A 19248-nucleotide genomic window follows, 5' to 3' on the forward strand; every position below is an offset into this window, starting at 1 on the left:
AACAGGATGAGGTTTAATAAAGAGAAATGCAAAGTGCTCCACTTAGGAAGGAACAATCAGTTCCATACATACAAGATGGGAAGCGACTGTCTAGGAAGGAGCATGGCGGAAAGGGATCTAGGGGTCATAGTGGACCACAAGTTGAATATGAGCCAACAGTGTGATGCTGTTGCAAAAAATGCAAATATGATTCTAGGTTGTATCAACAGGTGTGTTGTAAGCAAAACTCGTGAAGTCATTCTGCCACTCTACTCTGCACTAGTTAGGCCTCAGCTGGAGTACTGTGTCCAGTTCTGGGCGCCACATTTCAAGAAAGATGTGGAGAAATTGGAAAGGGTACAGAGAAGAGCGACAAGAATGATTAAAGGTTTACAGAACATGACCTATGAAGCCAGGCTTCATGAACTGGGCTTGTTTAGTTTGGAAAAAAGAAGATTAAGGGGGGACATGATAGCGGTTTTCAACTATCTAAAAGGGTGTCACAAGGAGGAAGGAGAAAATTTGTTCCTCTTGGTTTCTGAGGACAGGACAAGGAGTAATGGGCTTAAAGTGCAGCAGGGGAGGTTTAGATTGGACATTAGGAAAAAATTCCTAACTGTCAGGGTGGTCAAATATTGGAATAAATTGCCAAGGGAGGTGGTGGAATCTCCCTCTCTGGAGATATTTAAGAACAGGTTAGATAGACATCTGTCAGGGATGGTGTAGACGGAGCTTGATCCTGCCTTGAGGGCGGGGGGCTGGACTCGATGACCTCTCGAGGTCCCTTCCAGTCCTATTATTCTATGATTCTTTGGGGATGTCTTTCAAGACTGTGTCCAACTGGGTGTAAAACTTCTTCTTCACATCATCTTTGGCATCTAAAGTTGGTGCTTAAGCACTCATGACAGTTGCCTGTTGGTTTTTGGCAAGATTCAAGCAGAGAGTCATGAGACACTCATCGATGACAACAAGGACTTCAGATAGGATTTTTGTCAGTTTGTTCTTGATGGCAAATCCTACTTCATGAATTTGTTTTTTTTCCTTTGGGGTTCCTTTCCAGAAAAAAGTGTATCCTCTGCTTTTTTCTCTTAGCTATTCTGATTCTGGTCTATGTGTTTCTGCCAGGGAAGCTATGTTGATGTTAAATCGTCGGAGCTCACAGGCGATAATTGCTGTGCATTGTTCAGGTCTTTCACTGTCTGGATTGTCCATTAAAGTCTGAATATTCCATGTTCCAAAATATAACCTTCGATTTTGACTGCATAGAGGTGAAGCACTGGAAGCGGTCATCTAGTCAAGGGGTTGAGGTGACTATGTTTAGGGCACCTTTTCTAGCCCCCTCCCAATGTAGGGTGAGCAGAGTGGATCCTAAATAGGGCTGCTCAGTTGTGGATGCAGCTGCCAGACCGTTCTACCACCTCGGTCCTTAAAATGGAATGACTGATACACGCATCCACTGCCTACGTGCTGGTCCATGATTAAAAGCTTCCAGATGTCACAATCCTGCTCCCATCACCATTTGCCAGTCACCATAGGGCTTAAGCTTAGGAGACTAGTGCGCATAGGAAGATGCCCGTGCACGACTTCTTTTAACGTGGGGGGACTGTTGCATTGCAGCCACCACACGATCCTTGATGGATAGAAGGCCCGGGTCCAATAGCATGAACTCCACAATGATTGGGAGTCTCCTGTCCACTACAGCCTTTATCTGCCTTCATAGCCATTGTAGCATAACCTTTGGTATCCTCCACCTGTTCTGCTGTTGAGGACTTCTAGGATTGTTCTTCAATTAGTCCCTCCCCCTTGACCTTGCCGTCATGGGTGAACCTTCCGGGAATACAAGACCCCCCTACAGCATTGCTCTTGGGTTCACTATAATGAGCAAGCCCACTCACCACAACAAGGTAATGATCCAGAGAGTTAGTTTCCCTTAATAAATACCATGTTGACTTTTTCCCCCCAAAATTATACTCACCTATATGTCTGACAGATTTGTCCTTTACTGTAGTTTCAACCAGTTTGCCTAATACTGACGTTAGACTTATCAGCTATAATTGCCAGCTCCCAGACTACTGCACTAAGCAACATAGTATGGGAAGGAGGTAGGCAGCCCTTGGTGGAGAAAGAACAGGCTAAGAACTATTTAGAAAAGCTAGACATACACAAATCCATGTGTCTGGATTTAATGCATCCAAGGGTACTGAGAAAGTTGGCAAATGTCATTGCAGAGCCTTTGGCCATTATCTTTGAAAACTCATGGAGATCGGGAGAGATCCCAGATGATTGCAAAAAGGCAAATGTAATGCCCATCTTCAAAAAAGGGGAGGAGGACAATCCAGGGAGCTACAGACCAGTCAGCCTTACCTCAGTCCCTGGAAAAATCATGGAGGGGATCCTCAAGGAATCCACTTTGAAGCACTTGGAAGAGGGGAAAGTGATCAGGAATAGTCAACATGGATTCACCAAGGGCAAGTTGTGCCTGACCAATCTGATTAGCGTCTTTGATGAGGTAACTGGCTCTGTGGATATGGGAAAGTCGGTGGATGTGATATACGTTGACTTTAGCAAAGCTTTTGATACGGTCTCCCACAATATTCTTGCCAGCAAGTTAAGAGAGTATGGATTGCATAAATGGATAGAGAATAAGATAGATAGAAAACTGTCTAGACTGTAGAGCCTAATGGGTATTAACGGCTCGGTGTCAGGTTGGCTGTCTGTTTCTAGTGGAGTGTCCCAAGGATCGGTTCTAGGGCTGATTTTGTTCAACATTCTTTATTAATAACCTTGATGAGGGGTCGGATTGCACCCTTAGCAAGTTTGCGGATGACACTAAGCTAGGGGAAGCGGTAGAGATGTTGAAGGGCAGGGATCGGGTCCGGACAGATTAGAGGATTGGGCCAAAAGAATTCTGATGAAGTTCAACAAGGACAAGTGTAGAGTCCTGCACTTGGGACAGAAGAATCCCAAGCATTGTTACAAGCTGTGGACCGAATGGCTAAGTAGCAGTTCGGCAGAAAAGGACCTGGGGATTGCAGTGGATGAGAAGCTGGATATGAGTCAACAGTGCGCCCTTGTAGTCAAGAAGGCGAATGTAATTTTAGGTTGCATTAGGAGCACTGCCAGCAGATCTAGACAAGTGATTATTCCTCTTTATTCAGCTCTGGTGAGGCCACATCTGGAGTATTGTGTCTAGTTCTGGGTCCCCCACTATAGAAAGGATGTAGAAGCATTGGAGAGGGTCCAGCAGAGGGCAACCAAAATGATGAGGGGGCTGGAGCACATGACCTACGAGGAGAGGCTGAGGGATTTGGGCTTATTTAGTCTGCAGAAGAGAAGAGTAAGGAGGGATTTGATAGCAGCCTGCAATTTCCTGAAGGGAGTTTCCAAAGAGGCTGGAGAGAGGATGTTCCCAGTGGCGGCAGATGGCAGAACAATGAGCAATGGTTTCAAGTTACAGTGGGGGAGTTCTAGGTTGGATATTAGGAAAAACTATTTCACTAGGAGGGTGGTGAAGCACTGGAATGGGTTATCTAGGGAGGGGGTGGAATCTCCATCCTTAGAGGTTTTTATGTCTTGGCTTGTCAAAAGCCCTGGCTGGGTTGATTTAGTTGGGACTGGTCCTGCCTTGCGCAGGGGGCTGGACTTGATGACTTCCTGACGTCTCTTCCAGCCCTAGGATTCTATGATCATATCTGGAGCCCTTTAAAAAAGTTGGCATCACATTAGTTATCCGCTAGTCCAGGACTGGGTAAGACCCAGCCCAGGGGCAAGGTGCAGCCAATTTAATCCGGCCCACAGACTGCATCCAGCTGTTCTTTCTATTTCTATCCAGCTGCCCACACCACCGAATTTCCAGACAGTGGCTCAGGTAACAGGATCCTAATTAAATCCTGAAGCAGACAGGGAGCTGCAGATAGCACAGTTTGAGACGGAGCACAAGAGATCCTGCCACTGAACAGGCCACCAGGAAAGTGTATTATCTTTGAGGTGTGAGCGAGTGAGTTTGCTCAACTATTTGTTTTCCTTTTGTTTCTGTTCTGTTGCAGGTGATTTCAATTGCTGTGGCGATTGGGATTGTGTGACTGGGAGTGTTTGATGTTTTGTTCCCTTGATTACTTTCGATCAGCCTCACTCAGCCTTGGAATCAGCCTCCCACAGTGTGACTAACGAGGGGGTAGGCCTCACATAGGTGAGCAGGCTTCAAAAGCCAGAGGCAGAGCTACCAGGGGAGCAAAGTGGACAGGGCTGCAGATAGGGAAGTTTGACAGGAGTCCTAATATGGTTAGGAAGACCCACAACACCTGTGCCAGCACTACTTTTGTCTCCTTCACCTGCGCCTGTAGCCAGACAAACTGCCTGACCATGGATGCCTCTACCCAGATCCTGGTGTGGTTTTGCAGAGACTGTGGCTTACAATTCCCACTTACTGAAATCCAGGCGGAGGAGACAATCCAATGTGCAAGGTGCTTGCTGATGGAATCTCTCAGGCAGCAGGTGGGAGAGCTACAGGAGGAGGTGGCTAGGCTGAGTCCATAAGGATTTCCTTGAGAGTATTCATGTGGAGAGCACTGAGGTTGAGGAAGCTATCCCATTACAAAAGACTGCTGACACACCACTGGTGGAGGAAGAGGTGGAGGAGGAGATGGCTCAGACTCAGGGACCACACTGGTAGCTGGTCATTTCTGGAAGCAGGCAATGAGCCACCCCTGCTCCCAATCCTCCCACCGTGGTTCTGGGAAACCATTACACTGTTCTGGATATGGGGGATAAGGAATCACCCCCTAAAGCAGAAGAGAAGAGGCCTTATACCCCAAGGCTGGGAGGTCTGCAACCACCACTGCGAGGTGGAAACATAGGGTAGTGGTGGTTGGAGACTCTCTTCTGAGAGTGATGGAAGTACCCATCTGTTGCCCTGACATATCATTTCAGGAGGTATGCTGCCCACCAGGGGCCTGTATCCAAGATGTTACGGAGGCAATGTCAAGGATTATCGGGCCCTCTGACTCCTACCCCCACGTGGGCACAAATCATACTGCAAGGTGTGCCCTTGTAGCCAGACAGGAACCCCCCTTGTAACATCCATTTTTGCTTGCCTGGAGCATACAGGGCACACAGAGCAGAAGGCCCAGTCTGCTGTGACCGTGAATGGCTGTAAACAGAGATACGCCAATTGCTGACCAAGAGGCTGCCAAGGAGTGCCCTTGACTCAAACCCATATTGATACGAACACACATCCATCCGCGGGGGGGAGGAATCTCTCGCCCAGTAAAAAAAATGTCTAGTATTCACAATTTAGTTATCTCTCTTGCAAGTGTAAATTAACTTGAAACTTGCTTGTAAGAACTGGCGCCACAAAATGGACCAGTAGAATTCGGCATCTTAGATAAGAAAGAGGATACGGGCCCCCAGGGGTATATAGATGGGTCCAGCAGCATATTTTCTCTGAGTGTCAATCTACCATCTATCTGCTGGTCGGGTTAGGTGTTTGATCTCCCGAGGTTCCAGAGGGGACGCCCACCTCGTATTCGTCTTTCCTAGGAATTGAGAGACCGGCCCTGGCCTGACACGCTGGAGTCGAGAGGCACAGAAAGGGGTAAAAATTGTACCTGGATGTGGTCCTTTGTTTAAGTATATATATACATAGTGTTAGAGCTCTTTAAAGATTAAGCTGTCACTTGGTACCATTATTTCTATTTTCTATCTTTACCTTTTCCCTGTAACCATTTTTAAAATCTATATTTATATTTGCTAGCATTTAAGAAATAGAGCAATAGCCATTGTAACCATATGCTTTTATAAGTCTTTTAATAAACCTGTAACTGTGTAAGCTTTAACCTGACTCCTTCAGTTGCTGTAACAGAACCAAGCACAATTTAAAAGAACTTCAGCTGGTCATAAAAAGGACAGACATAAAGAGAGCTTGGGCGTTTGGATCGGTGTCACTCCCAGGTGACAAGATCCGTTAGGGCACCTTTTCAGCCTTTCCTAGGCTGCCCGCTGCGAAGGAACTTTGTGTTCTAGCAACTAAAATCTAAGGTGTAATAAGCTCTTCCTATATAACGGGGCGTCTGTTGGCCTGCTGGCCACCCTCTGCGATGGGACCCCGGTCCTAGCAGTAAAGACACAGACGTTAAACCTTTTCTCGGAAGCATATACACACACACTGCCCTGACTGTCGGCTGACAGCCCTTGAGCAGATGAACAGAGACTATAAGTCTCTCAGAGTACAGGTGAAGGAGACTGGAGTGCAGGTGGGGTTCTCATCAGTCCTTCCTGTCAAAGGTAAGGGCTCAGGCGGAGACAGGTGCATCTTGGAGGTGAATGCCTGGTTGCAAAGATGGTGTCGCCAGGAGGGCTTTGGCTTCCTCGACCACGGGATGCTGTTCCAAGAAGGAATGCTAAGCAGGGATGGGATTCACCTTTCAAGGAAGGGGAAGAGAGTATTAGGACACAGACTGGCTAACCTTGTGTGAAGGGCTTTAAACTAGGTTCGATGGGGGCAGGTGACCAAAGCCCACAGGTAAATGAGAAACATGGAGACCTGCGAGATGGCTCAGAAATGGGAGGGAGCTTGGGCAATAATAGCAGAGATAAAGGTGGGGCAAGGCAGAACTGAGGGGCAAAATCCAATCAGTATCTTAGATGCCTGTATAGAAATGCAAGAATATGGAGAATAAGTAGAAAGAACTTGAAGTGCTAATAAATAAATACAACTACGACATAGTTGGTATCACAGAGACTTAGTGGGATAATATACACAACTGGAATATTGATATAGATGGGAACACCTTTCTCAGGAAGGAGAAGCAGGGGAAAAAAGAGGTGTGGCCTTATATATTAAAAATTATACACTTGAACTGAGGTGGAGATGGACATAGGAGACATACTCGTTGAGAGTCTCTGGGGGTACGTCTACACTACAGCGCTAGTTCGAACTAACTTAGTTCGAATTAGTTAATTCGAACTAAGCTAGTTCGAACTAACGCATCTAGAACTAAAAACTAGTTCGAACTAGCGTTTTGCTAGTTCGAACTAGTAAGTCCACATTGAGTGGACTCTGAACAGGGCTTAAGGATGGCCGGAAGCAGTGCCGGCAGGGCATAAAAGGAGGACTTAGAGCATGGAGATACTGTCTCAGGCTAGCCGAGGGCTGCGCTTAAAGGGTCCCGACCCCCACCCCGGACACACAGTTCTAAGGGGTGCCCCGCTTGCAAAGAAGTTCTGGCTTGGAGTGCCCTGAGTGCCCACACTGGGCACATCACACCACTCGGCCATCAGCCCGGCTGCACTTGCCGCAGGCTGCCATCTGGGGAGAGGGAGTAATTGGGGGGCTGCAGGAGAGCTTCCACCCCCAGAAGCCCGCAGAGCCAGCCCAGTCCTCCCCATCGGGGGCTCGTACCCCATTCCTCCCTCACCTCCTTCCACTTGCCCTTCCCTAGCCCCCCTTCTTCTTGATGTACAAAATAAAGATAACGTTTCTTCCAACATTGACTCTGTCTTTATTGAAAAAAACTGGGGGAGACTGGGAAAAGGAGGTGGGAGAGGGGAAGAGAAAGGCTGGGAGAGGGGAGGGCAACTAACATGATCAGGGGTTGGGAACAGGTCCCAGATGAAGAGAGGCTACAGAGACTGGGACTGTTCAGCTTAGAAAAGAGGAGACGGAGGGGGGACAGGATAGAGGTCTCTAAAAGCAGGGGTTGGGTGGAGAGGGTGCATTCAGAAAAGTTCTTCATGAGTTCCCATAAAGAAGGACTAGAGGACACCAAAGGAAAGGAATGGGTAGCAGGCTTGAAACTAGTAAGAGAAAGTTGTTCTTGACAAAGCAAATAGTTAACCTGTGGAACTCCTTGCTGCAGGAGGCTGTGAAGGCTAGAACTAGAACAGAGTTTAAAGGGAAGTGAGATCAAGTCATGGAGGTTGGGTCCATGGAGTCCTATTAGCCAGAGGGTAGGAGTGGTGTCCCTGCCCAAAGTTTGTGGAAGGCTGGAGAGGGATGGCACGAGACAAATGGCTTGGTCATTGTCTTCGGTCCATCCCCTCCAGGGTCCCTAGGGTTGGCCGCTGTGGGCAGACAGGCTACTGGGCTAGATGGACCTTTGGTCTGACCCAGGACGGCCATTGTAAGCTCAGGGCTCAGTGTCGGGGGTCTCAGTGGACCCCCTTGATTTTCATGCACACCTGGTCCTGGGTGGCCAGGCTGGCAGCTCTCCTGCCCTAGACGGCCACTTTCCTGTGCCTAGTGCGGAGATCGTGGACGAGGTCCACGATGTCCGCACTAGCCCAGGAAGGTGCCCGCCTCTTGCGGTCCAGGGCAAGCTCCCGGGAGCCGCCAGCCTGGTCCCGGCAAGAGGGGGTGGGCTGGGGGGCATCGGGTGGGTGGCTCTGTGCCGTGCCAGGTGCAGGGTCTGCTAGCTGGGTGCTGGCAGGCTTGCACCTGGCACGGGCACCGTAGCCAGCCCGTGCCCCTTTAAGGGGTCCGGGGCCGGGAGGGGGGCATAGAGTTTCCCTGGTGTTGGCCAGAGTGGCCACCAGGGAAACCTGGGGAGGGCTAGCCTCCCACTAGTTCGAACTAAAGGGCTACACAGCCCTTAGTTCGAACTAGCTAGTTCGAACTAGGCGTTAGTCCTCGTAAAATGAGGTTTACCTAGTTCGAACTAAGCGCTCCGCTAGTTCGATTTAAATTCGAACTAGCGGAGCGCTAGTGTAGCGCATAGGAAAGTTAGTTCGAACTAACGTCCGTTAGTTCGAACTAACTTTCTAGTGTAGACATACCCTGGGTTAGGCTACAAGGGGTAAAAAAAACAAGGATGATGTCATGCTAGCAGTCTATTACAGACCACCTAAACAGGCAGAAGAAGTGGATAAGACCTTTTTAAGCAACTAACAAAATCATCCAAAGTGCAGGATTTGGTGGTGATGGGGGACTTCAACAGTCCAGACATATGTTGGGAAAGTAACACAGCGGGGAACAGATTATCCAACTAGATCTTGGACTGCACTGGAGACAATTTTTTATTTTAGAAAGGTTGAGAAAGATACCGGAGAGGGGGAGGGGAGGGGAAGAGGAGCTGTTCTTGATTTGATTTTAACAAATAGGGAGGAACTGGTTGAAAATTTGAGAGTGGAAGGCAGTTTGGGTGAAACTGATCATGAAATCATAGAGTTCATGATTGTAAGGAATGGTAGAAGGAAGAACAGCAAAATAGAGACAGTGGATTTCAGGAAGGCAGATTTTGTTAAGCTCAGAGAGCTGATAGGTATGGTCCCATGTGAAGCAAAACAACTGAAGAGAAAAACAACTGAAGAGAATTGGCATTTTTTTTTCAAAGCGGCATTATTGAGGGTCCAAAAGAAAGCTATTCTGCTGCGTAGGAAAGATAGAGAGTATGACAAAAGACCGCCTTGGCTTAACCAGGAGATCTTGCATGATCTAAAAATAAAAAAAAGTCATATAAAAAGTGGAAATTAGGACAAATTACAAAGGATGAACAGAAGCAAAGAGCACAGGTATGCAGGGATAAGATTAGAAAGGCACAAAACGAGCTCAATCTAGCTACAGACATAAAGGGAAACAAGACAACTTTCTATAAATATAGTTGAAGCAAGAGGAAGACCAATGACAGGGTAGGGCCATTGCTCAGTGAGGAGGGAGAAACAGTAACAGCAAACTTGGAAATGGCAGAGGTGCTTACTGACTTCATTGTTTCAGTTTTCACCAAGAAGATTGATGGTGATCAGATGCCTAACATAGTGAATGCCAGTGAAAATGGGGTAGGTTTAGAAGTTAAAATAAAATGGCAGAGATGCTTAATGACTTCTTTGTTTTGGTCTTCACCGAGAAGTCTGATGAAAGAATCCCTAACATAGGGTATGTCTACACTACAGCGCTAATTCGAACTAACTTAGTTCGAATTAGTTAATTCGAACTAAGCTAATTCGAACTAACGCGTCTAGAACTAAAAACTAGTTCGAATTAGCGTTTTGCTAATTCGAACTAGCAAGTCCACATTGAGTGGACTCTGAACAGGGCTTAAGGATGGCCGGAAGCAGTGCCGGCAGGGCATCAGAGGAGGACTTAGAGTGTGGAGATGCTGTCTCAGGCTAGCCGAGGGCTGCGCTTAAAGGGTCCCGACCCCCACCCCGGACAGACAGTTCTAAGGGGTGCCCCGCTTGCAAAGCAGTCCTGGCTTGGATTGCCCGGAGTACCCACACTGGGCACATCACACCACTCGGCCATCAGCCCGGCTGCACTTGCCGCAGGCTGCCATCTGGGGAGAGGGGACAATCGGGGGGCTGCAGGAGAGCTTCCACCCCCAGAAGCCTGCAGAGCCAACCCAGTCCTCCCCATCGGGGGCTCGTACCCCATTCCTCCCTCACCTGCTTCCACTTACCCTTCCATAGCCCCCCTTCTTATTGATGTACAAAATAAAGATAACGTTTCTTCCAACATTGACTCTGTCTTTATTGAACAAAACTGGGGGAGACTGGGAAAAGGAGGTGGGAGAGGGGAAGAGAAAGGCTGGGAGAGGGGAGGGCAACTAACATGATCAGGGGTTGGGAACAGGTCCCATATGAAGAGAGGCTACAGAGACTGGGACTGTTCAGCTTAGAAAAGAGGAGATGGAGCGGGGACAGGATAGAGGTCTCTAAAAGCAGGGGTTGGGTGGAGAGGGTGCATTCAGAAAAGTTCTTCATTAGTTCCCATAAAGAAGGACTAGAGGACACCAAAGGAAAGGAATGGGTAGCAGGCTTGAAACTAGTAAGAGAAAGTTGTTCTTGACAAAGCAAATAGTCAACCTGTGGAACTCCTTGCTGCAGGAGGCTGTGAAGGCTACAACTAGAACAGAGTTTAAAGGGAAGTGAGATCAAGTCACGGAGGTTGGGTCCATGGAGTAGTCTTAGCCAGGGGGTAGGAGTGGTGTCCCTGCCCAAAGTTTGTGGAAGACTGGAGAGGGATGGCACGAGACAAATGGCTTGGTCACTGTCTTCGGTCCATCCCCTCCAGGGTCCCTAGGGTTGGCCGCTGTCGGCAGACAGGCTACTGGGCTAGATGGACCTTTGGTCTGACCCAGGACGGCCATTGTAAGCTCAGGGCTCAGGGTCGGGGGTCTCAGTGGACCCCCTTGATTTTCATGCACACCTGCTCCTGGGTGGCCAGGCTGGCAGCTCTCCTGCCCTAGACAGCCACTTTCCTGTGCCTAGTGCGGAGATCGTGGACGAGGTCCACGATGTCCGCACTAGCCCAGGAAGGTGCCCGCCTCTTGCGGTCCAGGGCAAGCTCCCGGGAGCCGCCAGCCTGGTCCCGGGAAGAGGGGGTGGGCTGGGGGACATCGGGTGGGTGGCTCTGTGCCATGCCAGGTGCAGGGTCTGCTGGCTGGGTCCTGGCAGGCTTGCACCTGGCACGGGCACCGTAGCCAGCCCGTGCCCCTTTAAGGGGTCCGGGGCCGGGAGGGGGGCATAGAGTTTCCCTGGTGTTGGCCAGAGTGGCTACCAGGGAAACCTGGGGAGGGCTAGCCTCCCACTAGTTCGAATTAAGGGGCTACACACCGCTTAATTCGAACTAGTAAGTTCGAACTAGGCTTAATCCTCATAAAATGAGGTTTTCCTAGTTCGAACTAAGCGCTCCGCTAGTTCGATTCAAATTCGAACTAGCGGAGCGCTAGTGTAGCGGCTATGAATGTTAGTTCGAACTAACATCCGTTAGTTCGAACTAACATTGTAGTGTAGACATACCCATAGTGAATGCTAGTGAGAAGGTACAAGGTTTAGAAGATAAAATAAAACAAGAACAAGTTAAAAATTCCTTAGATAAGTCAGATGGCTTTAAATCAGGAGGACCTGCTGAAATGCATCTTAGCCCACTCAAGGAGCTGATAGAGGAAGTATCTGAGCATTTAGCTATCATCTTTGAAAAATCATGGAAGACGGGAGAGATTCCAGAAGACTGGCAAAGGGTAAATATAGTGCCATCTATAAAAAGGGATATAAGAATGACCCAGGAAACTACAGACCAGTCAATTTAACTTCTGTGCTAGGGAAGATAATGGAGCAAGTAATTAAGGAATTCATCTGCAAACATCTAGAAAATAAGAAGGTGACAGGTATGAGCCAGCATGGAATTGTAAAGAACAAATCATGTCAAACCAACCTGATAGCTTTCTTTGACAGGATATCAAGCCTTGTGGATAAGGGAGAAGTGGTGGACATGGCATACCTACACTTTAGTAGGGCACAGTATCACATGACCTTTTTAACAATAATCTAGGGAAATGCAGTTTGGCCAATGTACATGGCAGAGGGGCACTGCTCAAACAAATTCTTTCCAGTAACCAAACAGCACACCATCATAATCATCCAGGAACCCACCCCCGCAATCAGCCCCGGTGCCAACTCTGTTCACATACCTACACAAGCGATTTCATCACTTGACCCAATTACATCAGCCACAACATCAGGGGCTCATTTAACTGCACATCCACTAATGTGGTCTATGCAATCAAATGCCAGAAATACACCTCTGCCATGTATATTGGCCAAACTAGACAGTCTCCATGGGAAAGGATTAATGAACACAAATCAGATCTCCGAAAAGGCAACACACAGAAACCCGTTGGAGAACACTTTATCCTGCCCGGGCACTCATTAATGGATCTCAAAGTCACTGTGTTGTTTAAGGCCAATTCCACAAGCCAAATACACAGGGAAGGGCTGGAACTTAACTTCATTTACAAGTTTGGGAGCCATCACAAAGGTATGAATAAAGATGTTACCTGGCTAGCACACTACCTTCCACATCCTAATGACTTAGCCAACCTGACAATGGGTACTAAAGAACAATTTGCACCTTTTCTATCAGCTTCTTGAAACATGAACACTCTAATTCACTATTTTTTCCCCTCTCCCCCCATCCCCTATTTATTTTGGAACTGGACTTTTAATACTCCATTCATCTGAAAAAGTGGGTTGTACTCATGATACCATCTACATGTTTTGTTAGTCTTTAAGGTGCTGCTAGACTATTAGTTGTTTTTTAAGTTTTTCCAATTACAGACTAATGCAGCTACCCCTCTGATACTTTATAGTGACAGACTAAGAGAGTTCTGTTTAGCTTAAGAAAGAAAAGTTTAAGGGATGTCATGATCGATATCTGTATGTACCTACATGGGAAAGAAATACTTTATAGCAGGCTCCTCAGTCTATCAAATACAATTATAATATGATTCAAAGGTTGGAAGTTGAAGCTAGACAAATTCAAACTGGAAATGAGTCATCCATTTTTAACAGGGAGGGTAACTAAATTTAGTAAGGATTTTCTACCACTGGCAATTTTTAAATCGAAATGAGATGTTTTTATAAAAAGACAGACTACAGGAATTAATTCTAAGTTGTCTTATGGACACTAAAATAGAAGATCCCAGTGGTCCCTTCCAACTCTGTCATCTACAAATCTAGATATATGAAATTTGAACTTGTACATTTATCTTCTCCACCAACTGAAAAAGAAATAGAGTTTTCTTTGCAAAAGGCATCCTTTATAAAAATTCCATTTCAGAACCACAGAAATGACACCTGGAGATGATTTCTTGGTGTATGAGAAACTCCCATGTGATATATTGTATCCTAATGTTTGTGTTCTGTGTCAGCCACAACCAGGCCAAATATAATACACTGACCTGGTAATCCAACATGAGGAGAAGCGTGCACCGCACACTCACATCACCGGGCCTCTTCACCTGGAAGCCATCAGTCTCCTGGGTAGTGGGAGTTCTATGCCACTGCCAGAGGAGAAAAATACACAGTATTTTACACAAAGTATATCACTAGTTCAACAGTAGGGTTCTGAAATCACACGCTCCCAGTAGGGTTGCCAGGCATCCAGTTTTTAATCAGAATGTTAGGTCAAAAAAATACAGTGGAAGCTTTAGTCAGCAGTGCTGACCCAGCAGTGCAGAGGGGCCAAGGCAGGCTTCCTGTGTGGCTCCCAGAAGTGATAGCATATCCCTTGGGGGTGCGAGGAAGAAAGAGGCAGGCAGCACAGCAGAGCAGGTGCTGGGGGGAACTGGCTTTTTCTATCAGAGGCAGCAGTGCGGGGCATGGAGCAGGTGGATCTGGTGCTCCTGGTGAGCCTGTTTAAAGCCAGCTCCTCGAAGGCACCGGCTCCCACTCCCCTCCCTTTCTGTCTCTGATACAAAGTCAGCAAGGGGTGGGGAGTGCATGTAGCTGATAAGATCAACTGATAACCCATGGCTTATCGGTTAATTGTGTAGTGGACTGCATGTTGATGTACCTGGTGGCTTTTGCTATAGCGAACTAGCCACACTGTACTGGCCAAATAGTCACATGTGGATAGTGTGTTGGACACCACAGTACTACATGTACTCCTGTTGAAAAATGTTTTAATCCATCACACTATGATTTCAGCTCAATTTCTCTATGAATTCTCAGTGTCACCTCCAGGTGGTGTACTAGATGGCAAGGACAAGCTTCAAACATACCAGTGCCACACGACAGAACCAATAGTACAGCCAAAGGTTTTGAAACCCCTCCCCCCTTCTATGCCATTGAGCAAAGTTCCAAAGTGCTCAAATATGCTACCTTTGTGACTCCCCCTTTTGCTGTTGTGACCAGTTAAAAGATATAGGATATCCACATACTTGTAGGCTGCACCCAGCAGCCTGGACTGCCTAATTCCTTCATGGACTTTCAAAATGCCCTTCCCTCAGCTACTGAATGGTTAAAATGCTTCTAGACTAACAGATCTGACTTGAAAAAACTTAAAAAATAACAAACAGTCTTGCAGCACCTTAGAGACTAACCAAATGTGTAGATGGTATCATGAGCTTTCGTGGGCACAACCCACTTCATGATACCATCTACAAATTCTATTAGTCTCTAAGGTGCTGCAAGTTTTTTCAGTTACACACTAACACGGCTACACCTCTGAGACCTGACTTGATCATCTATATATCTTTGGAAAATACCCAGATTAAACAGGTCCCTTTTTTCCGTGGTAAACTAACAGGGATTACTGCAAAGCAATTAAGTTACGTGGAATCATTCAAGAACTGGCTGGAACCAATTAAGGCAAGCTGGCTAATTAAGACACTTGCAAGAAGCCTTTTGTGCAAGAGTTTTTGTGCAAAAACTTCTTGCACAAGAGCACATCCACACCTCAAAGCACATTGCAAAAGCGATGTGCTTTTGCGCAAGAGAGCATCCACACTGCATGGTCACTCTTGCGCAAGAAATCTCTGATGGCCATTCACCAGAAGGGAAAGACTACTTCGAAAAGAGATCTGTCCTGTCCCTAACCCAGCTGGAAAGGCAGCAGAGACTATGAGGCTTATTCTCCTCCCTTTCTCCCATGCAGGCCAATGATGAGGGTGGCTAAATAAATGGCAGGAATGGGAACACCCTTCCTTGTCCCCACGCACACATGCACATAGTCTAGCAGAGTTACCTGGCGTTGCTTGGGTCTTTAACTCATTTTTATGTTTTGGAAAATAAAAGGAAAATATACATGCTTAAAAAAAATCCAATAATTTCAATAAAAGTATAGTGTTGTTTTTATTGCAATTAATTTTTATTTTTGATTTCTTTAAAAAGGGATTGTTAAAGTTTGCCTACATATTTTTCCTAATTTTAAAAAAATAGGAATTCCATCAAGTGTATTTTTCTTCATCCCTATAATCTCTTATCATTTGCCATGCTTTAATAAAAAAGGGCTTTAGTCAATTTGTTTTCTAATAACATTGTCTTCTATGAGCCAGGGGATAGAAATGGTGTCCCTGGCCTCTGTTTGTCAGAGGCTGGAGAAGGATGGCAGGAGACAAATCGCTTGATCATTGTCTTCGGTCCACCCTCCCTGGGGCACCTGGTGCTGGCCACTGTCAGCAGACAGGTTACTGGGCTAGATGGACCTTTGGTCTGACCCAGTACAGCTGTTCTTATGTTCCAGCTGACCCAATCAACCTGTCTCAGTTGGTTCTAGCAGGTCCTTGAATGGCTTCAGGTGTCTTAATTAACCTAGACCAGACTTTTTCATTACCAGGGAAACTTTTTAACTTTGGGGGCAATATATTTGCTTTTTGCTACTTTCTTGTAACCATCTGGCCTGACCCTATTACAATAGCTATATCAATATATATATAATATTTCTAGGAAGGAATTTGCACAGTGATTAATGTAAAAATAAAACATGGCACTTACAATACTATTATTTTTAAGTGAATGCTTAAACTTTTAAGTATTTCTCTTGATTAGCCAATATATCATGTAAATTTCTTCATCCAGAAATCATAGTAAAGATGAAAGACCCACACTGACTGAATCCTCATAAGAGGGAATCAGACTGAGCATCAATAAAATTTCAATAGCAATGTTGTCTTTTTCAAAGCCAGGGCTTTGTTGCTTGTGATGCCAGATTGATGATTATTTAAACACTACAGTCACAAAACACTACCTCTTTCATATCACTAATAGCGAACATATATCATCACACCTTACTCGCTGTTCCCAACATGGTAATCTGAGAATACACTTCTGAGGCCATTAACATTCCAGCAAGAAAGAGGTCATGAAAATAAACATGGGAGGAAGAATTAAGAGTGTACAAAGTTGTTGAGCTACAGTAGCAGCAAGCTTGTGTGGCATGGTTGCATGACCCTCCTACCTCCACCAGATGATTGTCAGGTCCATAAAGATCTTTGTCCAGCTCAATGACCAAACTTTTAAAAAATGAGGAAAACTTCCGCTTCTGTTTGCTGAGCTGTAAAATCAGAAAACAGAGAAATTTCCAAGCACACACCTCATCCTGGATTTACTAGTAACCTTGTGTGATCTCCCTCTTTGGAACACGAATTCCCAGTCTCCTGCCTCAGAGTGATCAGTTAGAGGAAGGTGCAATAAACCTGATAGTGAGCAACTATGGAATAACCTGCACATGGGGGAAGATTCCCCCTAAACCTGTCAGAAAACCTTAGCTTGTACCATGGAGAAAAACAGTTTATCCAATCTATTGTAAGGTTGGATACTCTTTTTCAGATTTAAAAAAAATAAATAAATAAAGCACAAGGCCTCAAACTTGTGGCTGGGTGCACCACAGGTTAACCACACAGTACAAAAATATTTCCTTTTGTCATATTTAAATGTTGCCATTTTAATGCATTGCTGGTCACCATGTCTGAGTCTCATCCTGTCCCTGCCAGAAACATGCCATGGTTTGACAGTTGCCATGAAACATCTGCTGCTTATCATACTAATCATGATTGTTTCACTATTACCTACTCCACACATTTGCTAGTGTTTTCCACCTGTTGTCTCTCATCACATCTTAGACTGCAAGTTCTTTAGGAACAGGGACTCTGACTGAAAGCATCCATATATTCACAACCTACACACTACTGTAGTAATCTTTGTACAGAATATGTTCTGTGAAGAATCATTTGAAAATTAATAACTGGCAGGTGATACAATGGTGAAATGTATTTAACCACATATATTTAAAATTATGAAGTCTCCTTGTACGAAGATCTCACATTTTCAAAACCATGCTGCCATGACTAGGCAAAAGTTGTTAAACAGGTCAATCTAAACAGAGGAATGAGTGTTCATCTAAATGTGTATATTAGGGCTGTCAAGTGATTAAAAAAATTTAATCACAATTAATCACGTGATTAAAAAATTTAATTGCACGCACCTTCCCTTTGAAATGCCCTGGTGGCGTTTCAATGGGGCAGCATTGCTGAAGCCCAGGATCAGCTGGTGCACTCCAGCAGCTCCCTGGCTCTGCTGGTGACATTTCCAAGTGTCAAGTGTGATGGCACATTAGGAGTCTGGGATCAGCTGGGCAGTCCAGCTGATTCCCGGCTCTGCTGTTGTAAAGCCCCTTTGAAGTGCCGGAGCAGCACTTCAATGGGACTTTGCTGGGCACTCCAGCTCATCCCCAGCTCCACATTGCAAAGCCCCTTTGAAGTGCTAGAGCAACATTTCAAAAGGGCAGCGCAGCATTAACACCTGTGTTAAAAAAAATTAACATCCTGTCCTGCCTTAACCTCAGGCATTAATGTAGGTCAATTGACAGCCCTAGTGTATATACATAGTAAACACGGTCATCAGGACAGTAAAGGGGAAATAGCAAATCTGCATTTCAGAATAAAGAGGTGAAAAGAAAGAGCTTGGAGCCTCCTTCAGCACCAGCTCCAGGTCACCTTCTTTACTCTTTGAATAAACTTTGCTTGGAAGAATAATCTTCAGAGGGAGCCAATTCAACGGGTGACTGGACTATAAACGTGAGAGGCAAAACACCCCAAATATCACTCTTCTATTTAGGAAAAGAAAAGGAACCAGCCTTTTGACTTTCAAGGGAGATCCTAACCTAAGAAAGTGGTCAGCCATGTTGTTGGGAACATGTGGTAAGGATGTTACATTGAACCAACTCAAAGTTTGTTCCGTTTTTAAACTAAGGCCTGGAAGTAAGCCACCAGGTGTGGAAAAGCACATGGTTTGGATAGAAACATACCTACAGTGAGGATCTATTAATGGAGATTCTCTATGTCCTAGTAAAGAGGAAAGGAGGAAAAATGATAAAATACACCTATGATCTGATCAGAAACAGCCAAATGAAAAAAGAGTCCCATTCAATCACAGCTAAAAAGTGACAAGGTGCTTATCATATATATAGTAACCCAATGTCTGTGACTCTGTAATGCTGAAATGCTGGCTGTGGCACTCAGTTGACTTCTGCGCTGCTCAGCGGGGCCGCTGCGCAGGAGCAAGCAGCGCAAGCGGCTGTTTGGGGCCCACGCTCCCCATGCAGCACAGGGGTGGGGCAGTGATGTACACGTCCGGGGGTGGGGCCTGGATGGGGGTGCTGCATGGGGAGCGCAGGGCCCAAACGGCCGCTGGTGCTGCTTGCTCCCGTGCGGCGGCCCGGCTGAGTGGCACAGAAGTCAGCCGAGCGCCATGGCAGGAGGCAGCAGTGCTGCCCAGAGGGAACAGCCAGGGGGCGGGGACAGGAAAGGGCTCCAGATTCAAAAGGAGGAAAGCAGAGCGGACACGGAGGAGACAGAGAGGAGGTGGAGGACAGCGAGAGAGAGAGAGAGAGAGAGAGACACAGAGAGAGAGGTGGGAGGGGAGAAGAGAAAGAGAGAGAGGAGAGAGAGGCAGGAGACGGACGAGAGCTGAGAGAGAGAGAGGGTGAGGCAGTAGAAGGAGAAGAGAGAGAGAGGCCGTTTGTGTTGCTTGCTCCTGCACGGCACAAAAGTCAGC

The 19248-nt window shown here is 46.3% G+C and overlaps 1 protein-coding gene across 20 annotated transcripts in view; it reads right to left on the reverse strand.

The window, feature by feature from the left end:
- Window positions 1–19248, reverse strand: part of SMARCD3 (SWI/SNF related BAF chromatin remodeling complex subunit D3) — a 290614-nt gene that overhangs the window by 65286 nt on the left and 206080 nt on the right. For all 20 annotated transcript variants that reach the window (XM_075917551.1, XM_075917539.1, XM_075917552.1 and 17 more), the window contains 2 exons: window positions 16652–16747; window positions 13653–13754 (listed from right to left, as the gene is read on the reverse strand). In XM_075917551.1, coding sequence (XP_075773666.1) covers window positions 13653–13754; window positions 16652–16747 — 198 coding nt within the window. The remainder of the gene's footprint in view (window positions 1–13652; window positions 13755–16651; window positions 16748–19248) is intronic.

The sequence above is a fragment of the Pelodiscus sinensis genome, unplaced genomic scaffold (genome assembly GCF_049634645.1).
Source record: "Pelodiscus sinensis isolate JC-2024 unplaced genomic scaffold, ASM4963464v1 ctg63, whole genome shotgun sequence".
Classification (NCBI taxonomy): Eukaryota; Metazoa; Chordata; order Testudines; family Trionychidae; genus Pelodiscus; species Pelodiscus sinensis.